This window comes from Pieris rapae, chromosome 17, assembly GCF_905147795.1.
Source record: "Pieris rapae chromosome 17, ilPieRapa1.1, whole genome shotgun sequence".
NCBI classification, from domain to species: domain Eukaryota; kingdom Metazoa; phylum Arthropoda; class Insecta; order Lepidoptera; family Pieridae; genus Pieris; species Pieris rapae.
In genome coordinates, this window is record NC_059525.1 from 7,782,403 (window position 1) to 7,807,236 (window position 24,834).

General features: G+C 32.6%; 1 protein-coding gene and 1 non-coding gene across 2 annotated transcripts in view; one reads left to right on the forward strand and one right to left on the reverse strand.

The window, feature by feature from the left end:
- Nucleotides 1-7,694: 7,694 nt before the first annotated feature.
- LOC110999539 (protein eva-1-like) overlaps nucleotides 7,695-24,834 on the reverse strand; it is a 32,677-nt gene continuing 15,537 nt past the window's right edge. The window contains exons 2-8 of the mRNA XM_022268636.2: nucleotides 19,186-19,385; nucleotides 18,601-18,739; nucleotides 14,282-14,437; nucleotides 11,265-11,408; nucleotides 10,412-10,516; nucleotides 9,942-10,079; nucleotides 7,695-8,579 (exon numbers count right to left, since the gene is read on the reverse strand). Of these exons, the coding sequence (XP_022124328.2) occupies nucleotides 8,140-8,579; nucleotides 9,942-10,079; nucleotides 10,412-10,516; nucleotides 11,265-11,408; nucleotides 14,282-14,437; nucleotides 18,601-18,739; nucleotides 19,186-19,385 (1,322 nt within the window). The 3' untranslated portion in view covers nucleotides 7,695-8,139. The remainder of the gene's footprint in view (nucleotides 8,580-9,941; nucleotides 10,080-10,411; nucleotides 10,517-11,264; nucleotides 11,409-14,281; nucleotides 14,438-18,600; nucleotides 18,740-19,185; nucleotides 19,386-24,834) is intronic.
- Nucleotides 19,833-19,904, forward strand: Trnad-guc. Its single transcript has one exon. It is a non-coding gene; the product is annotated as a tRNA-Asp (tRNA).

Here is a 24,834-nt window from a genome sequence, read left to right on the forward strand (position 1 = left end):
GGGAAACATATTTTTATAGTACAGGGGGCAAATAGGCAGGAGTCTCATCTGATGTTAAGTGATACCGCCGCCCATGGTCACTCTCAATGCCAGAGGGCTCGCTAGTGCGTTGCCGGCTATATTTTTTTTCCGTGGGGAAATGCGTTACGCATACCCTCCTGCGGTACGGTTGCCTGTGAAGGGTTATGTGGGACTCGCATATCCACTAAAACCCCACGGAGCCACCAACAATCGCCCGAGGAAGGACACGATAACAGCTTAGCCTTGTCCGCATCGGCTATATTTTCTGGACGAACACTGCTTAATTGTAGATTAATTAAAATGGTTTAAATGAGATTTAATTTGAGTAGAAGTGGCATTATCTATTCATCCAGTTTTGAATAATTTAAAAAATCCCAAGACAGTTCTTTGTAGAGCGTACAAGGTGCTTGACCTGATTTAACTTTCCGTCCTTAAGTTAACATCCATTACTCTATGAAAGATGCTTCTGGAAACTTAGATTATTATGACTGCTACACGTTCAAAACTTATTTTCCTAGAATTTAACAATGAAAAATTGAATGTTAAATTGTTAGGTATAACTTTTTGAAGAACTTTTAATTACAGTTGATGTAATAGGAATATGATAGATATACAATAAATATCTGTGTATATCCTCCACCCTTATTTATTACGTACATATATATTAGACAAACATAATAAAAAACTTTGTTATTACACATATATATCATATATGTTTATTATATTATAATTTCTGCATATTACTTTATATCTAATAAATATTTATATACAGTTACAAACTAAAAATATATCTAATAACTAACCTTAAAATTTAATTATTAAAAAATATTATTAAAAGGAGTCCCTTTAGGCAAGGTTCCGAAGATACTAGCAGAAAATATACTACATAACATATACTACATATATGTTACAATACCTAAACCTATGTCATGTGTGTCTACTAAACCAAAGCCCCAAATTGAAGCCAAGACCTCATAGTTCCTTATTAACAAAACACGTTTAAAATATTTCAACTTTAATAAAAACCTTCTTTAGTAATATAGTATGTCAATACAGGCATTAGCATATGTATCTATTTTATTTGCGATAATCGAATAAATTTTCACATTTCATTCCAATAACACTAATTTATCATGTTATCTTTCTTGCCACGTTTGCTCGCGAAGTAATAAGCCGCCGAAGTTTCAACAGCAAAAGGTCGACGTCAACCCGACTTCGAACTAAAAGAAAAAAGATCTTGATTCCTCTTCTTTGAGAAAATTTCGAACTTTAAGAAATTTATTGGCAACCATTTTTAATATCCTTTGAATATCGAATATCGACTAAGCAGTTCGTAATTACAACGTATAAAGGAAAGAATACAAAAAAAGAAAATTATCGCCAACCAACCATGTGTTTATGTATGTACATCATACATTTTTATTGCGTGTGTAGCGTACAATTGGTGGAGTCAGCCAGTCTTTCCGTAGGCATTAAAATGTAAAATAGGAATGATCCACTCGGATCCGAGAAAAAAGCACTTAATGTCTTAAGCCCTACTAACTAATTTCCAATACACACACTTCATAAGATCTTAAGTTCAATGTTAGCAACTAGTTATTTGACATATCAACGGTAGGTACTTTAAAATGTCTACATAACACTAAATAACTTCTCTTGAATTAGATTATCATCATTCATGTGCACATTTTACTTTTTGTTTTTTTTTTATGTATCAGTTTATTTTTGTTTCTGTTACGTATGTTTTTTCCTTCTTATTGTATTTGTAATATGTATTTTTGCACTTCTTGCCTACCTTATGTAATTTAATCCATGTTTTTTTCCCTTTACTCACAGTGGTTATCTGGAAGAAATCGCTCAAAAGCGATGAGGCCGACAGTTGCTTTTCATTAAATTATATTTAATATTTTTTTCTTGTATGTAATGCAATGAAGTGTTAATAATTAAATAAATAAAATGCCTGGAAGAGATCGCCTGTTAGCGATAAGGCCGCCCGTTGCATCCCTTGTAATATATATATACTGTGTTATTTGTATTTCTTTAGCAACGAAGTGTAAATAAATAAATAAATAAATAAAATAAATAATAAAATCGTTGTCAGCATGGATCAGTTTGAGAAGATGTTTTTTAAGATTGTTAGCGAATGTGTAAAGTTTCAAAAGAGAGAACTACACTGAAATTCCGTACAAAACGTCGTTATCGCTGGTATTGTAAATTACAGAGTACGGGAGCCGGTGATTATAAACTCGCCCGTAATTTTATCGTCTACTTAAAAAGTATTATATTACCCACGCTTGTTTTACAAAGAGACGTGACACTGTCCAAGTAGTTATGCCCTTTCAATTCTTCGTCCTCCTTTTAAATCCTAGCATGTTACTACGCGCTAGGTTTCTAATACCTAAAATGGAAAGAGGTACATTACAACAAAACACACAAACAGAATCATACAAAATAACAATAATAATTAAAGAAAAGTAAGACGCTTACTTGTGATATATAGATTTCAATCAATTTCAATTCATTACAAATTTATTTATTCATTTATCAATAAGAAACATGACATTCACAAAAATAAGATAAGTATATATAGACAAGAAGTATCTTTAAATTGTTTCACAGATTTTTTATAACAGTAATAGTAACAACTAAAATAATAAATACATACAATAATTAGCACAAAAATGTAAACAGCAATTTGGATAGATTTACAAAAAAACAATTACACCAACGATTTTAAAAGGCGCTTCACGTATAACGATATATCAACTTTGAAAAAGCGAGTATTATAGGAACTGCACATTCTATGTAGACATGAAACCCGAATAGTACGCATCATAGGTCAATCGTATATTACATGAAATATGTGCAACAATGATGCAGCCCAGCTGCGTCATATGGTCTCCATATAAAAAGTACTATAGAGCAATGTCAAAGGGTACAAAAGAAGTTAGAACCTTATACAAGCGAGTACAACTTTTTTCCTTACCAACGAAGTTCTTGATGCGAAATTTATAACTTAATTCTATTTAAGTATAACGAAATGGATAGCGTATTACTACTGGAAAGATTAAGAGACTGTGTGTACGTTTCGGACATTAACGTGATTTTGATGTATGCACTCTCCAGAGTCAACAAGCTCCCTGCTTACTCTCAAAACTGAATAAGTGAATAGATTTCTCGATTCTTTACCGGAGAGCGACCTATTTGCGAGACTTGTGTGTGTAATATATTATGATTTATAAAAGTACTCGGAAAAGATTAATGGATAGAAAAAGCTTTTCTGTTAACCTTATAAAAATTACGATTTCTGTTCTAACGAACTAAGGAGTTACAGTAAATAAGCCAAAGCCACATATCATCGATTGGCTGGCTTCCAAGCGTTGGGTGTCGACGTATGTGACGCCATTGAGTGCCCATTATCGGATACCTTCCGGACACATGTTTGAAACTATTGTAGCCACATTGTATATCACCTAACGGCTTGGGAAATGGCTTGTGTTCGGACTGAATGCCAGTGGAATTGGATTTTATTGATGTGTCTTGCGTCGTCAAGTCAAGTTGGGTTAGGCTAGGAATTAAAACGTTGATGCGGGCCTGCATAAGTGCATTTCCACCTCATTAAAAAAAAAAAAAAAAAAAAAAAAGGAATTAAAACGTTGTTTGAACGTGTTTTGTGTATACAAGTGTATGTAAGTATCTATGCTCGGATGTTATTTAAGTAGAATCTATAACATAAGATAGAAACATAACATTTCAATTGCAAGTGAAAGTATAACTTTTGTTTTATTAATTCGAACTTTTCTTTTTTTTTACGATATTAACATCTGTTTACCTCTGATTGGATAATATAGAGTTAATTATTTATTCTAATATATTTATTTTATAGGTATAGTGAACTAAAAATAAAAAACTTGGCATGAAATCTATCAAGACGAAATCTAGCATGATCAGTGAATCATCAATCGTGCCGAAGCATTCTTTTGTGGGATGTAAAATGAAAAAAAGATTTTCAAGCGGCGATAATAATAAATTATTCTAACGACATGGATTGAGTCCAAATGGGCTGGATTTTGTATCGATTGTTTTGGTTTGCATTTCTTTTCGAAGATTACTTTACATGTTTGAGACACTTCAAAGGAAACTCTGATATATTATGTAGATCGGCGAGAGAATTCCTATTCAGTTAGTTCAGCGGTTTTGGCTTTGAATGTAAAAAATAAACTCGGGACTCTTCCACAGTAACCCAGTAGTAATTGAGTTTTCCATACTTTAAACTTTGTTCATATTTGAAAATTTATTTAAATCTTTTAAATTACGGGAAATTAATTGTAATAAATACTTCACGGCTATGACACAATACGACAATAAATAATCATTATTGCGGGTTCACACAAACCTACCATGGTTATCCTCTTTGAAGAATAATCGCTTACTACTAAATAACTTCATACAGACATTGAAGCATATAAGTAATTATATTAACAAAATATAAACAAACAGGCTCAGTTATGTGAACGTTACTAAGCCACAGAACTCCCTGCCTATTCATCCATGACTATTTATTGTTTGTTTATTTTTCCAGAATATTCTAAAGCTTAGTCAAAAATAGGTATGTTTTTGTTATCAAATTAGCCATAAACAAAGATAAGCGAACCGTTTGTTTGGACAACAAACTTGTTGAGGATTACTGGCACTAAGCTGTCCTAATACCCTTCAATTTGACGTTTGAGATCAATAGCCGATAAACATCGCTCCTAAGTGTTTATTGAGAACTAGGTTCTGCTCTCAGTTAACAACATGTTAAATTAGGCTAAAGATAGCAAATAAAGAATATATAATAAGGTTTAAAGTACGATTTGTTTGTAATCTATATTATAATACTATAACCTATATTGACGTATGATTTTTTTTTGACTTTGTGCCAATTGGGCACAAGGTACTTCGCCAGTGTCGTGTAGATGGAGAAGGCACGATGAAATTTCTATATGTACATCTGTAGATGACTAAAATAGTCGGGATGCCTTAGACTCACTAATGGAAGTTCTGTTTCAGGTATAGGAGGAGCACATATCTACTAAGAAGAAAAAAAATTATCACGAAACAGATCCCTAAGAGTCTTGATTTTGTACCAAGAGGTGTAGCACCAATGGGGTGAAAAACCACAAATATAGAATATTTGTTTTTTTTTTGAGGTTCTTATATGGCGATGTAATAAGGTTCAATTAATAAAATATAATATTTGAAGTGAAACTTCTTTAGGCCCATGAGGCTAATTATTTTACGGAACGTCACTAAAATGCAGCGTTTTTGTTGAAGAAAAGATTGAGCGATTGAGAGAGAGTGACAGAGGGAGAATCGCTAGTGGTTCATGTATTCGTTTAGTAGATACATATTAGAACCTTAGATGGAAATTTTGTTGCATAACGTCTTGTACAGTAAACGCAGATTTTTTATTTATTTTTAATATCGTTAGCACATATCCAGTTTAAATATAGATATAAAGATACATAGAGTGATCACATACTGGTACAAGCTTATCTATTGGGGTTTTTCAAACAAGTTTCACTTCTGATAAACGCACGCACTTTTTTACTACTACTTCTCTACTCTTCTCTTAAGTTATTCCACTTCCTTTTTTCAGTTTATGTAAATCTTTGATAAAAAACGCCCAGAATCCAGTTAACAACAGTCAGCGAAATAACAAACGAATACAATATAATAAAAAATATATACAAACTCATCAGCATATCAATAACTTTGATTTATCATCGGGCATTGTTAGTAAAAAATAACTTAATGTACATAATATATGACTGACTTTCCCTAACATTAACAGGCCCCTCTTTAGCGTCTTGAAGAATGGAGGAGTCATATCCCCTAATTTCCCCTAATTTTATTGAATAATGACGGTGCGTCACGCAAGATTACCACGCTAAAAATATAAATTGGACAAGGAATCGCTAACGAAAAAGAACAACGATTTGGGAAAACTTTTGAAAAGATTCCATTTTGACGGAAGTCCGTTTAAATCGTTTTAAAATTAAACTGTATGAATATTAAAATAACAATATAAACTAAGTATATGATACAATTTACGTAAATTTAAATGTTGGTTATTTTAATAGGCCGTATGAAATAAAACACATGTCTTTAGATTATTTATTAAAAAATTATAAAAATTACATTGACTGTTTAGTGCATAATATGCATAATGTAAGTGTTAGAAGCGATAATCTAGTAAAATTTGGTGCAAGTTTTTGGTACTTATACATTCATAATTATTAAGTAATATGGCATTTAGGAATCTATTAAGATTTACCAACACTAATATTTAAGCTTTATTTACAAGTATTTTAAATAGAAATACCAAAATAACATTAAAACGTTGAAGATTATAAAATCTTATGAACTAAAATTGTAATTTTACATACCATTAAATGGAAAATCAAAGGCACACAATCATTTCAATCTAGCTAATGTAACTGTTAAAAATTAACATATGAACTCCTTTCTAGTTTTCCCTAAATATATATTTTAAGGTATTCATGGGCCATACAACAAATGCTGCCGCAAAATATGAGTGTGAAAATTCTTACTTTGTTAAAAACACGCAAAATCTAAGACTGAAATTGATAGAGTTTAATAATGAAATTCTGAATACACACTTTTTTACCAGATTTTACATACAAATATGCCTCCTGGAGTTCTTGCTTATAATACTGGAGAACTTTCATTCTTAAAAAAGTTAACCTCTATTAATTTTTAGTTGTACCTAAATATTTATTTAATTTATACATTGATAAGCGTATTTTTAAAATTTACTTTTTTGGTCTTTTTTATCAACCTAGATCACTAGATTTTTAAGATAAAAATATATACAGCTTTTTAGACATAAAATAATTTTATGTTTACACAGATTAAAATATAGTCTTAGAGAGTATTTTTCCCATATTAATAAAGGATTTAATCAATAACTATTTATAGTTCGAGTATGGCGCCTGGGGGTAATTATGTGACAAAAAACACAGTAACGATGCAGATGCAGTTCAAATATTTTTGATCACACTACACGGGTATGATGTTTTTTCCAATTAGAATTTTAGTTATTTTCTATTAAACTTTATAAGATAATTGATTTCCATTACAGTAAGTATAGTACATATCATATACCCCTAAAACTCTGCTCATCCCGTTGCTTACTTATAATCGATTACAATATTTTGTCACAAAATTCTTCTACTACAACCTAGGCCTCATATTAGGGAGGTATAGATTTCTATATCTTTCATTTTTCAATCTAATAGGTAATTAGGTGATCAGCCTACTGTGCCTGACACACGCCGTCGACTTTTAGCTTTTTCTACAGACGCTATTTCGGCTCTGTACATCGAGATAAGGCAATCCGGTTTCCTCACGATGTTTTCCTTCACCGATCGAAATAATGTTAAATGCGCACATAGAAAGATCTTTTGGTGCACAGCCGGGAATCAAACCTCGTTAGGGATGAGAGTAGCTGAAGCCACTAGGCATACACTGATCCTATTGCTTAATATATATATTAAATATTTGCCGATGTTAAAATTACATAGAAATTTGGATTGATTTCAGCACCTTAATTATTCATTGAGAAAATTATTAAAACATGATTGTACATCTCTTCGATAGCTTTTACATACATTTTTTCGAAGAACTTCAGTTATAATTAAGATATACTAACAGTGTTATTTTAATCAAGATATACATAGTCACCTAGTTCACAATAACTCTTAAAACAGGAGGTTCGGTTCGGATAAGGCTCTGCTGTTACCGCATCCCGCATAAGGCGATTGTTGGTGGCACCTTGGGGTTTTAGTGGGTATGCACAATGGCGAGTCCCACATAAGAATGCGCAATGCATTTCCCCAAGTAAAAAAAAAAGGAGGTTCGTTTTAAATCTGAAGATTTTAAGGTTTGTAATTCCAACAAAATTTACACAAATTTACAACTTGTATTGAGCAGTTCATTGTCAATTAACCGCCATACTACCTCCAATGCGATATTTTAATCTGTCATAACTCATAATTTTAAATACAGTTATATTTATCCACGTTGCTCGGAGGTGCAGCCTCCAAGATACCGTCAGCCATAATGGAATTCAGTGTTAGTATATCCATTTAAACTTTTGGGGCTCATCATCACCTCTGGGTCACTTTCAAACCTCAACGGTTCGAGGGGAGGTACATAATCCACGCCATACATACTTGCTCCAGCGGTTGGATAAACTGTGGATAAAGGCTTCATGGGTCTCAATGTCCTCGTACTTTCTCTATACAGCATATCGGGATGGCCTGGATCATAGAAGTTTCCAGAAATGTGGCTCACGTCGTTATCTATATCAGATGTTGCATCACTGAAGATGTTTGGCGCCTCTGTTGTAAACATATTACCGTTTTTTGCATTCCGTTTCCGTTTATGGTTAATATAGAATCGGACGATTATGAGGCACAGAGTAAGTATTAGAAAAATGGATATCGCCACGCCGACATAGAAGTAAAGGTTTTCGTTGGCTTTCGAACGACCTGAAAGGATAAAGTGTTAAAGAAAAATAATAACATATAATCAATATATCTGACTTCAATTTCAATTTTGAAATTGAATATATCTGACTGAATTTTATATTCATAAAGACTGGCTAATATTGTAATTGTAATGTGCATTTTATTATCGCAGACGCGAGTAAACTCTTCCTTGTATTTCTCTATCATATTCGTTCGAAAGCTACATAATGTGTGTATCACTTTCACAACACACAATACATCCGAATTAAGTTTCAGTTACTTAAATGTATTTCATAATTTTGATTGAGGTTTTCGTTTTGTAAATGATAGAAACTTTTGAAAATATTTTGGCTTACTTTTACAATATAAAATCAATAAATATCCGACTTAACCCGTCGGATTTGACTTAAGTTATAATCATGGTAATGATAATCTTACTTAACACTTAAATTAAATCATATTTATTTGAAAACTACACACACAACCACACGTACCCTGACAATACAGCCCAATTAGGCATAACTTAGTTAAATGCATTTAATAATTACAATTGCTTTTCATTATACATAATGTGGAGTTCGCTGTATGTGTATGAAGTGATTAATACCATTATAATAGCATAAATTATTAAAACATGAAGCATTTGATGATCATTAATTCTAGATAGAAATCCGCGCTTCATTACAAAAGTCCCTTTACATTCAGATCTCGGATATCATGAACGCATTAGCGCTCAGCGGTTAACCGATTTCACCTGCAATTATTATCACCCAACATTCTAAATATCGACAATTTGAGCCGATATTTAGCAATAATTGAACCCCTAATCGTGTGATCGTAATTGAGCGAGATTTAATAGCTGCTATGTCGAGTTGACTATCATCTGGGGATCCGCCATTTTGAATGTGTACTTGTATCAGCATTATCTTTACTAACATTGAAATAATAATATCCTTGAAATTAGAAGTAATAATTGAAACAGATATTTCCAATTGAGTCCTCATTTTCACTTCCATTGTATGTAAATTGTGAGATTACGTATGTTTAAATATTTTTCTTACTAAGAACACTATTAACACTTGATCACACATTTGTCAGAGATAAAGCTAAACCTCTTGACGAAACGTGTGACATCTGACATCTCTATACATGATGTCATTTAAGCGCCAAATTCAAAGAAAACGATCAAAAATCAACAACAAATATTGGGTCTCACTTTGCTAGTGAAGGATATTTTTAACTTTCGAATATGAACTTAATTTAAACTAAGCTTCAACTTAATGAGTTATAAAGTTTTCTTTACACTAAGACAGTGATACTTATTTGTCATATATTTAATATTTAGTAATTGTATATTTTTTTAAAGATTTAAGTTCTCCGTACCTGTCCTATTTACAGAACCGGCGGTGGCTTCCGATGCCTTTTCCTTTTCTAACAAGAGATGAATGTCATCCGACGGAGGTTGCAACGCCGGATCAGCAATGGGTGTTGCAACATTCCCGTCCCAATGTTCGCCAGTATCTAAAAAAACTTTTATTTAAAACTCCTTTTAGCGCTAGTCTAGAGGTTTCAGCATGCGATTCCCATCGCTGAGGTCGTAGTTTCGATCCCAGGCTGTGCACTAATGGGTTTTCTATCTATGTGAGCAAATAACAATCGCTCGAACAATCGGGGCTGATACATTGTTACAATGGTTCATTTTTCATAAAACATTGTCACCGCAGAACAACGATTGGACGATGTTTGATTTTGAGCGTTCTACGCATTTTTTTTATTAGACACAAAGACCTGTTTCAGTGGTTACCAGTTTTCATAGAGATTTTCAACTTATTGCACATTTTGTTATTACTCACCTGAATCGTCAAATAGCCCCTCATCTTGATTCATAACCTGTGTGTGTATTACTTCATCCTTTTCTGCCGGACTCTCGTATCTTTCTATCAATACACCTAAGGGCACTGTAAACAAAAGTCTAATGTTAGTACAAACTGGGTTGGTTTCTCCATTTGGGCAAATTGTTGCTTATATTAGAAGCACACTGCTATTTCTAAGTATGAAATTTGGTTTTAATTAAAACTTGAGTTTAAAATAACACGGGTCAACACAAAATTTGACTTTGAAACATAAAAGTTAAGTCGCAAATAAAATAAAGTCTGCGGTTTTCATTTTTAAAATCAATGTAGCTTACAAACAGTGGAAAATAAATTAAATGGTCCACTTTTAATTTTTCTCCAAATACAGTCACAAATTAGTATTATTAATCTTATAAGCTGACACCGCGAACTTCGTTTCACCTTAATACGCTTTTTTACTGAGCCTAAGTGCTAAATGAACAATATTTTACCAATAAAATCTTCTTCCCAGTTCTTAGGGTCCTTCAAGAAAAGAGCGTACCAATTATTAAAAGGCCGGTAACGAACTCGCGAGCCCTCTGGCATTGTGAGTGTCCATGGGCGGTTGTATCACTTAACATCAGGTGAGGGGGTGAACGGGCTCCTGTTCTATAAAAAAAAATAAAGATTCTCGATTTGGTTCAGCCATCTACGAGTTTTGCACTTAGCAACATATTAGCGATTCATTATCATTTACATATACGTACTTCACTATAACTATATTGTAGGTATATAACTATCAATACTAAGTTCTTGTCCTCAATTTAAAGACTCATTTCCAATATGTTAATTTATGAATCTTCATAAAACATACCACACGCATATGCAATTTTAAGGTACGGCCTGGAAGTTGGATTGCAGGGGGACCCAAACGTTTTACGATTTGCCACCACGAGACATCGCCGTTTTCCGTGACATATCTGCATCACGGTCTCCAATGCGTAGGGGGCCGTGCAACCTGTGTATACATTATATTTAATACACATATAGCTAATAAGGCGATTTTGCCACAGTATTTTAAAAAATATTAAAATGCTGTTTTGTCTACGAATGGTCTGTGAACTCAGTAAAAGTATATTTTAAGAAGTGGGATTTATGATGCAGACTGGCCCGCTACTATTCAAGCAAAAAAACAATATAGTTGAAATTAGACATTTTAGTATTTGTCCTCATATAGCTAAATAAAGTTACGTATTTAGTTTAATTTTTTTTATATATTTTAAACTATTTTTTTTAATATTTAAAACTAAAGTAGAAGATTTATCATTTCATTTTTATAACGTCAAGTATCAAAACACTTTGAAACGTGAAAGTGTTATGAAAAACTAAAAATACCGAAATGGAAAAAAGTTCAATAAAACGAATTTGAATAATTATTTTAGTAGGACTTTATGATGTTATAATATCTGATTGTTCATATATTCCAGCTATAATAGGGAGCTAATTCGGGTTAATTAACTTTTTTTAGATAGCACCAAAATTGATATTTATTTTTTTATTTTGTTTAAGTGCAGTAATTAAATTAAATTTTCAATTTATTTATAATTATAAATGATTATATATTTTTATTATTATATACTATGTATGTCAAGAATAATATAAATTTTACACAATCAATAATAAATACAAAATGATGTTTTTTCATTCTCGCTAGAATAAAATATGTATATACATTACTGTGTGTATATATGTTACATGTATAAACAATTGACTGCCGGAAATGGAAGTGGTTAAGCCGAACGTTCCGGAGAGATCCTAGCCATATTGCATAAGCTCTCGCCTGGAATCCCCAAGGTTATAGAAACCACTCTAATTACACCAACAATTTATTAAACTATTAATTAAAGGGTGATTCCATTATCGCGGGTGCAACATTTTGACGCATGTTAAGTTTCATAATAATAAAACCAAAAATATTTTAAATAAACATCTTCTTGTAAGTGCTACGTTTCAACAAGTTCACTTTATATTTCGAAAAAAGAATTTTATTGAAATAATTAATATAGTCAGGAATGAGGTTCAAAGTCCTATCGCGGGTGCAACAAAGTTGGCCGAGTCTTTCTAGATCATTAAACAAAAACACAAAAGTCTGTTAATTGTGAAACTTTTATTATGTTATGCCTTCGTATTTCGTAAGGCGTTAAACTAACCAAGTAAACAAATATATTTTTTTATAGGAAACAAAAATAAACACAGAATTATTCACTTTTAAAGCAATCGCGGGTGCAACATCAAATTATCGCGGGTGCAACCCGTCTAATTTAAGTGAATACAAACATCAATAAAACCTTTACAGGAATAAAATAAGATATCAATCAATGTTTATTACTAATCAGAACACTTCTTTGTCACTTATATTAATTATTTCATTTCAAATACGTCTATATTCGCCGAATATTCTACAAACGTATTTTTTCCGTCAATCTTTTTCTTTGGCGCTTCCAACTTCGCGATAATATCTTAAAATCGTACGTCTGCTATGTCATTAACAATTTCAGTGAAATGCTTGCCATAAACCGTCGTCAGGAATTGTACTCTAACCTCTCCATCTTCGTCCATATCGCTCTGACACACCCCTACATAGCGGTATTGAGTACTTTTTTTGCCAGACTTACAGAGCAATTACACGAGCACGTAAAAACCAGCGCTAATATCTCTTGGTAAGACATCAGCACAGGCAGAACCAGTTTCAGGGCATGCTTCTGCGAGTATTTTTGAGGGTTGAAGAGGATATTCGTCGTCTGAAAACATCTGAAATGCGCAATTTTGTTTTAAGTGGGACAAAAGATTTACTCTGATCTGATACTGAAGGACAGAGATTTCCTTCTTGTATTTTATTTGTAAGAGGTTCCAAGTCATCGTCATCCCAATCACTTTTTGTTTCAGTAGTGGTTTTCGGAGATTTCAAAACTAGTCTGCATATGAGATGAGACAGTGAAGTTCGCGCCACGGAAATACTATCATTCCCAACTTCAGGTTGGAAGAAATGTTTTTATTGAATGCCTGGAATATTTTTCAGTGCTTCTCATTTAGCATCCAACATGGCCATCTTTTCTTTAACTTCTTCTTTTGCTACGAATATAAAGAAAATGTTTTTAGACAGACTGCGTGCCAAATCTGTAAAAAAATACGGAATATAATATAACCACACATTACATATTTGTCACCAATCATGCACACCATATTATTATTATTTAAAGCATAACAAAAAAATAAAATATGTGATAAATCAGGCAATACGGTTACTTGTCAAAGAGTTGCACCCACGATCCTAACATCACGATCGCGGGTGCAACCAATTTAAGTTTAAGTAAATTTCAATCCAACTAACATTATACTCCTAAAAACGATTTAAATACGTTTGCCTTTGATTTTTTTTTACTTTTACAAAGTTTGAAAACTATAGGATTTCATTTCTGTGAAAAACACAAACTTTTATATCTTTTGTATCGCGGGTGCAACAAGCTAACAGTGACTTTTTATATTCAATAATGCTTAAAAAATAACAACAAGTACTTACATTTTTTTGCACATAAGAATAAAACAATATTTTCACTACACATTTAGCCGGTAGAACATAAACTGAAACTGTCGGTAACAGCTCTTTCGTGCCAGTGTTGCCACGTTGTGATTTTGCAGATTCAGCCAATTCTTCGAATGATAATGTTTCCAAGCGCGCCAAAAATTTAAATATGAAGTAAAATAAAAAATAAAAAATGTTTTAATAAATTTATACCTTTTTCTTTGTACCGATATAAAAAAAAGTAACAAATAGCGTGATTTAGAAATTCATGTCAAAAATCGTCTATAGCGGAATCGCCCTAAACTTACTTTCATCGACCACACCCTGAGCTTGTGGGCATGTCATGGAGTGGGCCTCATACGCGATTCTTCCATAGTGAGCTTCGTAGATGGCCAGCCGAGAGTAGGGGCTGCAACTTAACTTTATTATGTCGTCCTCACATGCCGTTCGACTCCGGAATTCATCTGTTGAAAATTAAGTATTTATTTTTATAATTCAAAACATCTGTTCTAAAAAGTATTAATGTATCATTACAAATGTTGTTAAATCACATAAATGCTATTGGAACGAACGAAGAAATTGTATTATTTATAAACAGAGCCCTATTTTAATATCGAGTTTTTCTTCCGAGATTCCAAGGTTGGGAGATCAGCGCTATCGATATTGAGAGACAACCACAAAGGTATATCTGTCACAGAGCCTGGGTGCAGAGAGAATTAGAGCAGTAGCATTTAGTTACAAAAGTGTAAGTCGACTTGTTTAAATTTTACAGTTGTCTCAAAGAAATATCTATAAATGCTCAATTAATTAAGGTTTAAAATCTACTACATTGTAGTAGATGTAGTAAGTCTACTGACTGTGGATTCCCAAAGACAGTAGACAGATTTTAGACTCCAGTATGTAAAAGGAATACGTTTTTGTCATAGCACTAAGTTATTACACTGAACATTAGTCACCACAAGTCAACATTGAATGTAAACATTAGGTACTTGTATACACAATAGTAATATATCACAGTCAAAGAGTGACGGGGAATTATGATCCTAATGAACTGCTTTCATCCAGTAATTAATTGATAGGCTATATTGCGGCTATTTTCCTCTTTTAAGAAAAACGAGGGATTGACTTCGATAATTAGCTGTAATTGACGTAGTATTTGATGAATTTCTATTGTTTATGTGAATTTAATGCCTAGATGCATATTTGGGGCATATTAGGGGGGGGGGGGGTCCATAGGGATTATGATCCTCCTGATCCGGTTCCAGGACCACTAATAATTAAACATTATGATTTTATTTCAATATTTTGTCACCACACAGATTTTATGTAACTGCATACCATCAATATTTAATTAATTTAATATAATATATTAACTTTGTATGATAGAAAACGTATCAGTAGACTTGAGCAAGACTATGTGACCCCTCCTGACGCCACAGCTGGATCCGCCCTTGATAGCGCTTCTGTAGATATCTACTATTTCTAATAGCCATAACGAATGGAATTACCAATATACGGCTCATCCAAAAAATATCTTAAACATCTTATCAGTAATTATTTCTGGCTTGAAGATACTTATAAGTTACGTTTGCGTACTCCTTTCTCAAAAGCCGACAACTCACCCACTAAAATTGGGTGTCTATGGGCTGCGAAAACTGCACTTTTTGACGTCCCGCAGGCTTGTTTGTCCCTCTATTATATATAAAAAAAACAAAAACAAAAGAACTGCAGAATGATTAACGACCACACCATTCTATAGCTTAGATACTGCAAGTATTTTGTCAAACTCTTAGTACTGCAAGAAAATACTGGCACACTTTAGACTTCAAAAAGGCAGTGTTAGGCACACACTTATTACCTTTTATCTTTAAATTTAGCCTATTTTCTTTGCAACGATTCACACAACATTGATTCATCATCAACTACCCTCAAGTATACATAAATAATATCATAATGTTTCCTGCCTGTGTTTAATTATTTAAATAACTTCAATCTTATCACTCGTAACTAATGTATATTAATTATACACGTTATTCGAAATACAAAACATATGAAACGCCAATCAACGAGGAAACCCGCTCAAACTAATTCATAACTGTTCAGTATTAATTAATTAACTAATTAGATTGCATAATTGGCCATATTCTATGTAAACACGTCTGAACCCTTTCCATTAGAAATCCAAAACCACAAAATAAAAGCTACGAGTATTCTTTGTTCATTTATACTTTGAAGGAACCTTAATGGATTCGTTACTTTATATGTAAACTGGCGTTTAATTACATCACAATTCGATTGTCTATAGCTTACTATATAAATAGAAATGCAATATTATGTCAAGTCTAATCAGGAGCTTCTAGCAATGTTATAAGAGTGGTAAGTTTTTTAGTGTGTGTCAAATACAGTAATACAGAAGGATACCTATAGTGACTGCTTCTTCAAGCCTTAAGTCAACGAATAGAAACTTGAAGTATTGCAATGTGTTGTATGACTGATCGCTGATAAAAGTTTACTGATACTAAAATTAATATAATTTAAACCGGGACAAATTATACTAATCGTACGAGACACGAGTATGTCTATGCTGACTACAAAGTTCCTTAAAACGATAACTCTACAATACTAACAAATGAAGACAAAGTAAAATTATTGACTTTAAAGTCGCGCGTTTTTAACGCTAGTCTAGCCAGCAACAAATACGGCACACCTATGGCCACTCCCGGGCGTGGCCGGCCGGTGACCTCTCCCCGGAATTTAATAACATCACATAAATCACTACACTGGCTTTGCCCTCGTAAAACTATTGCCGACCCCTCAAACAGTATTTGAGGAAGCTTGCGTGATTTGGAAATGCATATTGCCATACCAATAAGTTAGTTAAATTTATTGATTATACAATGAGTAAGTCTTCGACATAAGGCATGATACAGAGAAGCTTACATTTAATCACTTTTTTCTTAGTCTATGATTAAATAAATTAGTCTAGAAAATGGCAGTCGAGATAGCCCTTTTTCTGAAATATATTCTCTGTTAAGGGCAATAAAAAAAACTCAGTTGAGCTATAACCTTAGGTCTCAGATTTTGTTATATACGGTGTCCACATTTACAAATATTGCAACTACATATTATACATTCTTTATAGAAAAAAAAATAAAATTAAAAATGTTAGTATTGTCTTTTACACATTTAAAGAAAACACTATTGAACCGGATTAAAGCTATGTATTATTTTAAAATTGTAATTATTTAACATAATTTTAAATTTATCCGACGTTTTGCGCTTATAATTCGATGGAGCCGGCTGCGAGCACGAAAAACATGACGCACGCATTTCCATAAGAAACCGAGCATGGTTGCGACTTTGACTTTGTAGTACTTCCTGTTTCGTTGAAATATATTTTTTTTAAGTAGAAAAGGGGGCAAATAGGCAGGAGACTTACCTGATGTTAAGTGATAAGCGCCGCCCATGGACACTCTTAAAGCCAGGCTCGCGTGTGTATTGCCGGCCTTTTAAGAATTGGTACTCTCTTTCCTTGAACAACCCTAAGTCGAATTTGTTCGACGTTTTATATATTTCGTATAGTTTATTTAACAATACAATCCGTTTAGCTTTGTTTATTATGTATGTGTGTCCACGTTTTACAAGATCGTTTGTCTTAATATATAGTCATTTCAAAACGTCGTAACTACATATTGGTCTCTATGAAATAATAAGCCCTTAAGAAGCTTAAGACCCACATGAATAAATAAACGAACGATAAATCAGGATCGCCTGCCGGCTTTAGCAGAATCTTACGCGAACTAAAAAGAAAGAGCCAATAACTTTCCCATAATGGCTGTGACGACTAGACCCCTACTGAATGAAAGAATAATATCAGCTCAGTTATTCAATGTTTTATTTTCGCAATGTTATCAAATAAAGAGTATGGTACTGAGAAGCTAGGTGTTATTAATATTTTATTTCTTTTCTTGTGTAAATTACTGTTTGCGACATTCGAACATCTCATCTTCAAAACTTCTTTAAGGGTAGTTACATATTAGAAATTTAGATGGCAATTCTGTCGCATCTTGTGCAGTAGACGCAGATTTTTTTTATGTTTTATTTTATAATTATAAAAAAAATAATGATAAAATAAAAATAAAAAATAGAACATTATATTATAAGTACATATACAGTGGGTAAAGAGTGTGAATATACTGGTACCTGATCAACTATTTCGGCTTTAACCTTAGTAATAATTAATTTATATACTTTAATTCGTGTACAAACGCACGCACTTTTTTTGTAAATCGTCTCTGCACAAAGACATCATTGACGAAGCTACTTACCTAATGGTATGTGGAAATAAATAGTACTCAACAACATTGTCTTCCTCTTAGAAGAGACGTAAGTAGTGCTATTGGAAACTATCATTAAATATCTAGTTTTGTAAATTACGGTAGTTTTTAAATTACTTTAGTCTTAAAACTAACGCACTCAAACTAATTCAGTAATTCGAAAGATTTTGTTCTTTTCAATCTTCTCACTAGGTGGTGGTTCAAGAAGTTGAATATGTTATATATTAAAACCGTCCTTCCAAAACTGTAATTGAATGTTCATAGAACTTTCAGGTAATAATAATACTTACGAGGTCTGCATTTAAAAGCGACTTCCACGAAGTTTCTTGCATGTGGACAAGGGTCCGCTGTACCTGGTTTCAGTTTCGTGCTGAATTTGCAACTTGGTTTCTTCTGGCAAGCTACCACAACCGTTTGGAGGATTGAGTACTGTTAAGAAGATTCAAGATTAATTTACAGTAATTTTTATCAATTAGGTTTCATATTCAATGGTTGATAGCAAATCAATTAAACTGGCGTCCGTATAGACATATTTCATCTTTAGCCCTTATAAATGAAAACAGAATTGTGTTAAAATAAATGAAAATTTACTTCATTTGACTCAAAACAAATATTACATTCTATATATATTACAATATTGAGTGTGGTTAACCTTATACATAATATACATCTATTACCATTAGCGTTTAAAGTAGGCCTGGCCTGTACCTTAAACGCTAGTTACTTCCAGTGTCATTAAGAAATTGGTTAAACTGTTTGTTATAAGGTTTGCCATGTTTGCCATGCCAAATAATAATAAATCTCATAATAAATCAACTGATATGAACTTTTATGATATCTTATTTTCTAATATAATCAAATCAAAGGTATACAACCTGCATAGCAGTGGGCCGGAGACATTTCTCAACATCAGATACGTTTTGCGGTTCGGTCTTGCAATTATAACCTCCCGGCGATGCCTTCCCATATTGAGCGACTTGTATACTAATATAGGTCCCTTTAGCACAGGACAATGACACATCTTCGTCGTAACATGCTGCCCGCTGTATCGTCTTTAGAGTGCCAGCTAGCAGCCCTGTATATAGAAACTTAGAGTGAATTTTTATTTGCCTGGAAAGATCGCTCGAAAGCGATAAGGCCGCCAGATATTTTTTATAACTTTTCTTTTAATTATGTCTTATGTTTCTGCAACGAAGAATAAATAAATATAAAAACGTAATTTAGAATGTAATTAAAGGTTTTGTAAATTTACTAATATACGGGCCTCCTTAGTAACGTTAGGAATACCAGTAAGTTTTCCAGTAGGTATTGTAGGCGTCCATAAGCGGTGGCTAGCTTTATTCTAAGTGATCCCGCATGATTGCCTCCAGTAAAAAGGGGTATTCCAAAATTCTTGTATATTTTTATGTCATATAAACTCGCACTTAAAATGTACCAAACTTACATATATTCTGGATATTCGATATTCGATATTCGATAGCCTTACTAAATCCTGAACTTATATTTTGAAACCTTAAAGAAGTCTTCGGTAGTATAGTGGTCAGTATCCCCGCCTGTCACGCGGGAGACCGGGGTTCGATTCCCCGCCGGAGAGAATTTTTTATTTAATACTTTATCAATGCTTTTTTTTTTACAGAACATTGGTCTTTACCATTTATATGTCTAAAATTCAAGTAATAAAGAAATATTATTTCTGTTTAATAAGCAATATAATTATTACTAATGCATCATTAAGAATCCATTATCATTTCATATAGGGTTGTACTAGATATATAATTTTCGGATGCCGACATAAGCTATTAGCAAATTGATCGTTATGCAATTAATCTATAAGTTATGTGTTCACTGATCGCTTGTAATTAGAATGTTTCTTTTGTTAGCGGTAATATTGAGACATTTACAGAAATATTTATAAAAACTACTCTAGAGGGACAAGTTACAATACCTTCAGGGTAAGATGCAACGAAGTATCAATTAATAAATTTATAGGTCTATTCATGTTTTATATCAAGCTAACAATCCAAACCTTGTTTCAACAACAAAATTGCATTTTAATAGCATAGTATGATTGAACGTTTGAAAATCAATAGGTAAAGGTGTAAAGTGATTTATGACAGCAACTGTGCGCCGAAACAGTTTGCAAAACGATACCTTCATGATTAATATATCTGCATTTTTTATTTGAATAGTTTTTGTTTCGCAAGGCATAATGTAAATGTCAAATAGGTATTTTAAACTTCGTATAAACGAGCAGTGATTCTTCATACTTAACTACTCGTATAGAGAGTGTACGAAAGATTTAATTAATACGGGTAATCATCGGTAGTGGCCGATTATGAAAGTCCACTCATCAACTCTACGTCCGTTGTTCAAGAAGTAAAAGCTTTTTAAGCAACTTTTTGCTGCGGACCACTACCATGTGGATCCAGTTGCCCACTGAAGCATTTTCGAATCAATTCGATTTAGGCTCCTTCAGGCAGTGTTAGTGTCCATGGGCGGCAGTATCATTTCACATCAAATGAGCCTTCTGCCTGCTCGCTAGATGTTGTTGTTGGCCGCTTTGGGTTTTATATGTGTGTCCAATCAGAATCCAACGCACACTTTCTACTTTCGTCTTTAATGCTCCATTTTCTACAATGGCTTTTATGTCGCGATTACTTTTTTATGTATAACCAACCTTGTTTACTATGAGCGTTAGAGCAATATATAAATGTAGTACTCGCGAAACGAAAACGTTTTTTTTTTCATAAATTGTTTTCAGATGTGTATTATATAGACGCGAATAGAGAGAAAAATTGACGTTAGAATTATGAATGAAGCTTGTAAATATTCAGACAATTGCTTTCCTGCAATGTAATATTGAATTACTTTCACTGTCACCACTTACTGTGTACTTAAACAATTCGCTTAATTAGTTGCTCAAGCGGTTTGAGTTCAATCGACCTAAGGGGTTGCCATGGTAACGTTTATTGTTTATGTACAGAATATGATACAGTTGTAGCCGCATGGCGCGTTAAATATACACGCCCGTAAAACAGTACTTATCATTTAAATACTAAAATACAAATGTAATTTATCTCAGACAGGAAGCATGCAAGTGTTTTCAAAGATAAAGCGAAATGCGTATTAAAATAAATATAATTCCGACTACGCAGTGTTCTTTTTATAGTGTCACAAGCTATTTTAATCTACAATGCAATATCTATAGAATATATGAAACGAATGAAGTATAATCATAGTTTCGTCACTAGTACACATAGGTATTACCCAAATAGGTAGATATTTTAAGCGGAGAGATAGACTCTTTCTCAGTAAAACTTATCGATAATAACTTAGATCTTCCAAGCCACGTTTTCCAATTGTCTTCCAAAATATAACTTAGACAATACGACTGCATTATTTAAAAAATACTTATAAATGTAATAAATAATAAATAAATGTATATTTTTAGACTTACACTTATATTTAATCTGAAGAATTTGGAGGATTTAATCTCAGGAAATATTGATTAGAATTAAGTATTTTTTCTCTTATATTGAGATCGAAAAGGCTATATGTACGTCATATTGCATCTACTAATGATCTTATATACAAATGCTAGTTATAATTTTATGTATCTTCGTCCATTTGTGATAATTTTGTCACATAAAATCGAGGCCAAGACCTTTTTAGGTCTGGGCCTCAGATTATCTTATATCTTTAAACGAGTAATTCTTGTATATAATATATATATAATTGGAATCTCGGAATCGGCTCCAACGATTTTCATGAAATTCGAAAATCAGAGGGTTTCGGGGGCGATGAATCGATTTAGCTAGGAATCATTTCTAGAAAAAGTCATTTTATTTGTGTTTTATCAACTTAAACATAGAATTGCTCGTTGAAAGATGTCAGTCAAATAAAAACTTAAATATGAATATAATTATCTTTATTCGATAATTATATTCATATTTCATAATTTTATTAGTATGTAATTCGTACCTAAATAAAATTTCCAAAAAACACGATTTATAAAAAAAAATACTGAGCTAAGTTCGGTCATCCAGGTCCTATCTTATAAACAGCAAAACAACTAATAAAATATGTGTGTGTATGGCGCAACTAAACAATGCCTACATTAGGATACAAAAGAAGAAATACTGACGCAGTGAAGCGATAAGAGGAGTGAGTACCAGGAGATAATAGGTGTACGCGGTTCTGTATGTGTGACTTTAGCAAATATTGCCTGTAAGCCTGTAATAACTTTGAAGATAGTATTGTCTTATATTAACATAACTCTTATACATTTAAAGAAAACATTTTTTTAACGGATTGAAGCTATATATAAGTTATTAAATTAAGTTAAAGTTAAGTTATTAAGTTAAAAAAATATAATAATTTTAAATTTAAACTTTGATGATATTTTTGAATCAATAATTGCGTTAATAATAATGGTGTGGGTGCCACATGCATTTTACTAGTCATTTTTCATTTATGAGTTGGCCCGGGAAAGTTTCAACCTTTGCAAGTTGTTAAAAGGGCAACTTTTAACCATGAGGTTAAAAATTAAATCACCTATTCATCAATTGATTATTCTATCTCAGCGCTAGCACTTGCTTGTACAGTACAAAAAGTCATGAGGAAACCCCACGAGTGAGCCTATGTTCGTGTGCCTTTCCTCACACCTCCACCATCACGTGGATGTCGAAGCCATTCTACTCCTTGACACCACGGGCTTAGTGAGAAGACTGAAAAGGACAAAATTATTTGAACTAGTGAATTAGTGTTAGTGTTCGTGCTAAACAGTGAGTAGAACAAGAACAGAGTGTCTTCCTTATGATAAAAATCCTTTTAAGTAAATTAGGTTAGAGTTAAATTACTTATTAGTCGTAAATTAGGCTAGATCGTAATGTTCCATGCTGTCTTAGTGTAGACATATGACTGACTTGCACACAGTGAAGATAACTAAATTCAGGTTATACCGAATAAAATTAATGAAAAACAAAATATTCATGAATCTCTTGACCGAGTTGACCCCACTCTTAGTTTTAAAAACACAAAGTCTTAGTTGACCTACATGTGAGAGGGCTACATATAATTGGGCTGCCTAACTAATAAAAATATTACGGTGTGCATTTAATTGAACACATTTAATTGGAAGGGTAAAAAATTATACCCTGAATAGCAGAGGGGGGCTGTTCAAGATTTACCGCTATTTATCCCCCAGCAAAAGTATGCCCCGATGTCGGCAAAAGTAACCAAAGCTATCAAAAAAGTATACCTTCTTTGTAGGAATCCTCGAAAATGCATTTTGTTTTCAAGCATAGACAATGAGTGGGCAATATGTGTAAAAAAAGTAAATATTTACTGACGTAATGAAAAAATAAGAAAATTAAAGCCATATAGTGCTTAGAGTTAGCATTGCTAAATTAACCAAATATCCTTTATAAACGCCAGTCCATTATATATAATAATAATAATTTATTGCAATTACATAACACAGATCAATTTTAGTTAGTAAATACAACTGAAAGACTAGTTTTAGTACCAACATCAACAATAAATATAAACAAATTAAAGGTAAAAAAATTAGCCTAGGCAATACATTTGTTTATGAATACAAGCGTACGGAACTGTTGAGCAATTTGCGACTGCGCACATGTATTATTATTGGGATACAGGCAAGCAGTCCCGATAAGTATAATTTTATAATATGTTTTAATCAAATAGTTTTGTATGATTGTCACGATTTTAACTCAATATCTACTAGAACAAATTAAAATGTGCATAGAAAATGCTTTTGCGAAATATGTTTATAACAAATTGGCTTATCCAAAACATGTTAAAAAACTAATAGTAGGTACAAGTGCACCCCCGTGGTTAGTCAAAAGCTGGAACTTTCCACGCTCAACGAATAAGCATCAAAATACAGCGAGTAAATCCTGCCAGCAAGCTACACCAAATCAAAAGTGTCTAATTATAGTAAAAAACAGTCTTAACATCTAAGACAAACAGATGTATAAAATACAAGGTTAAGGCAAAATAAAACTCAAGTTTAAAGCCAAATACTTTAAAATTTTAAACAGCTTTGTGAGAAAATATGGATCAAAGTTGTGCATACTTTGAACGTTTCCTTAAACATGCTATTTGAAAATTACTAAAGAATCTACCAATTTTATGCAATTTTGTTGATATTTATTAAGAGGAAAGTTAAGATGTTAATACTTAATAGTTAAAAACATTCTTAATTTGTTTAAATGAGGATTTAGATTTTATTTATTTAACGAAGAAAACTTCTATGGAAGTTCTTGATGTATGTGTTGCAGGGAATTAGCTTAATCAGCCGTTCAATTAACAGGCTAGCTGTGTAACTAAACGGTGCCGTTAAAATAGCGGCCTGAAAGATGTTCAGCCAGTTGATCAAACAGCTAGGCGAATGACATGAATTTATTTATACTTCGTTACCATAAATAAGTAAGTTGGTTACATAAGTTATTAAGCAACGGGCGGCCCTATCACTAACAAGCGATTTCATACAGACTACC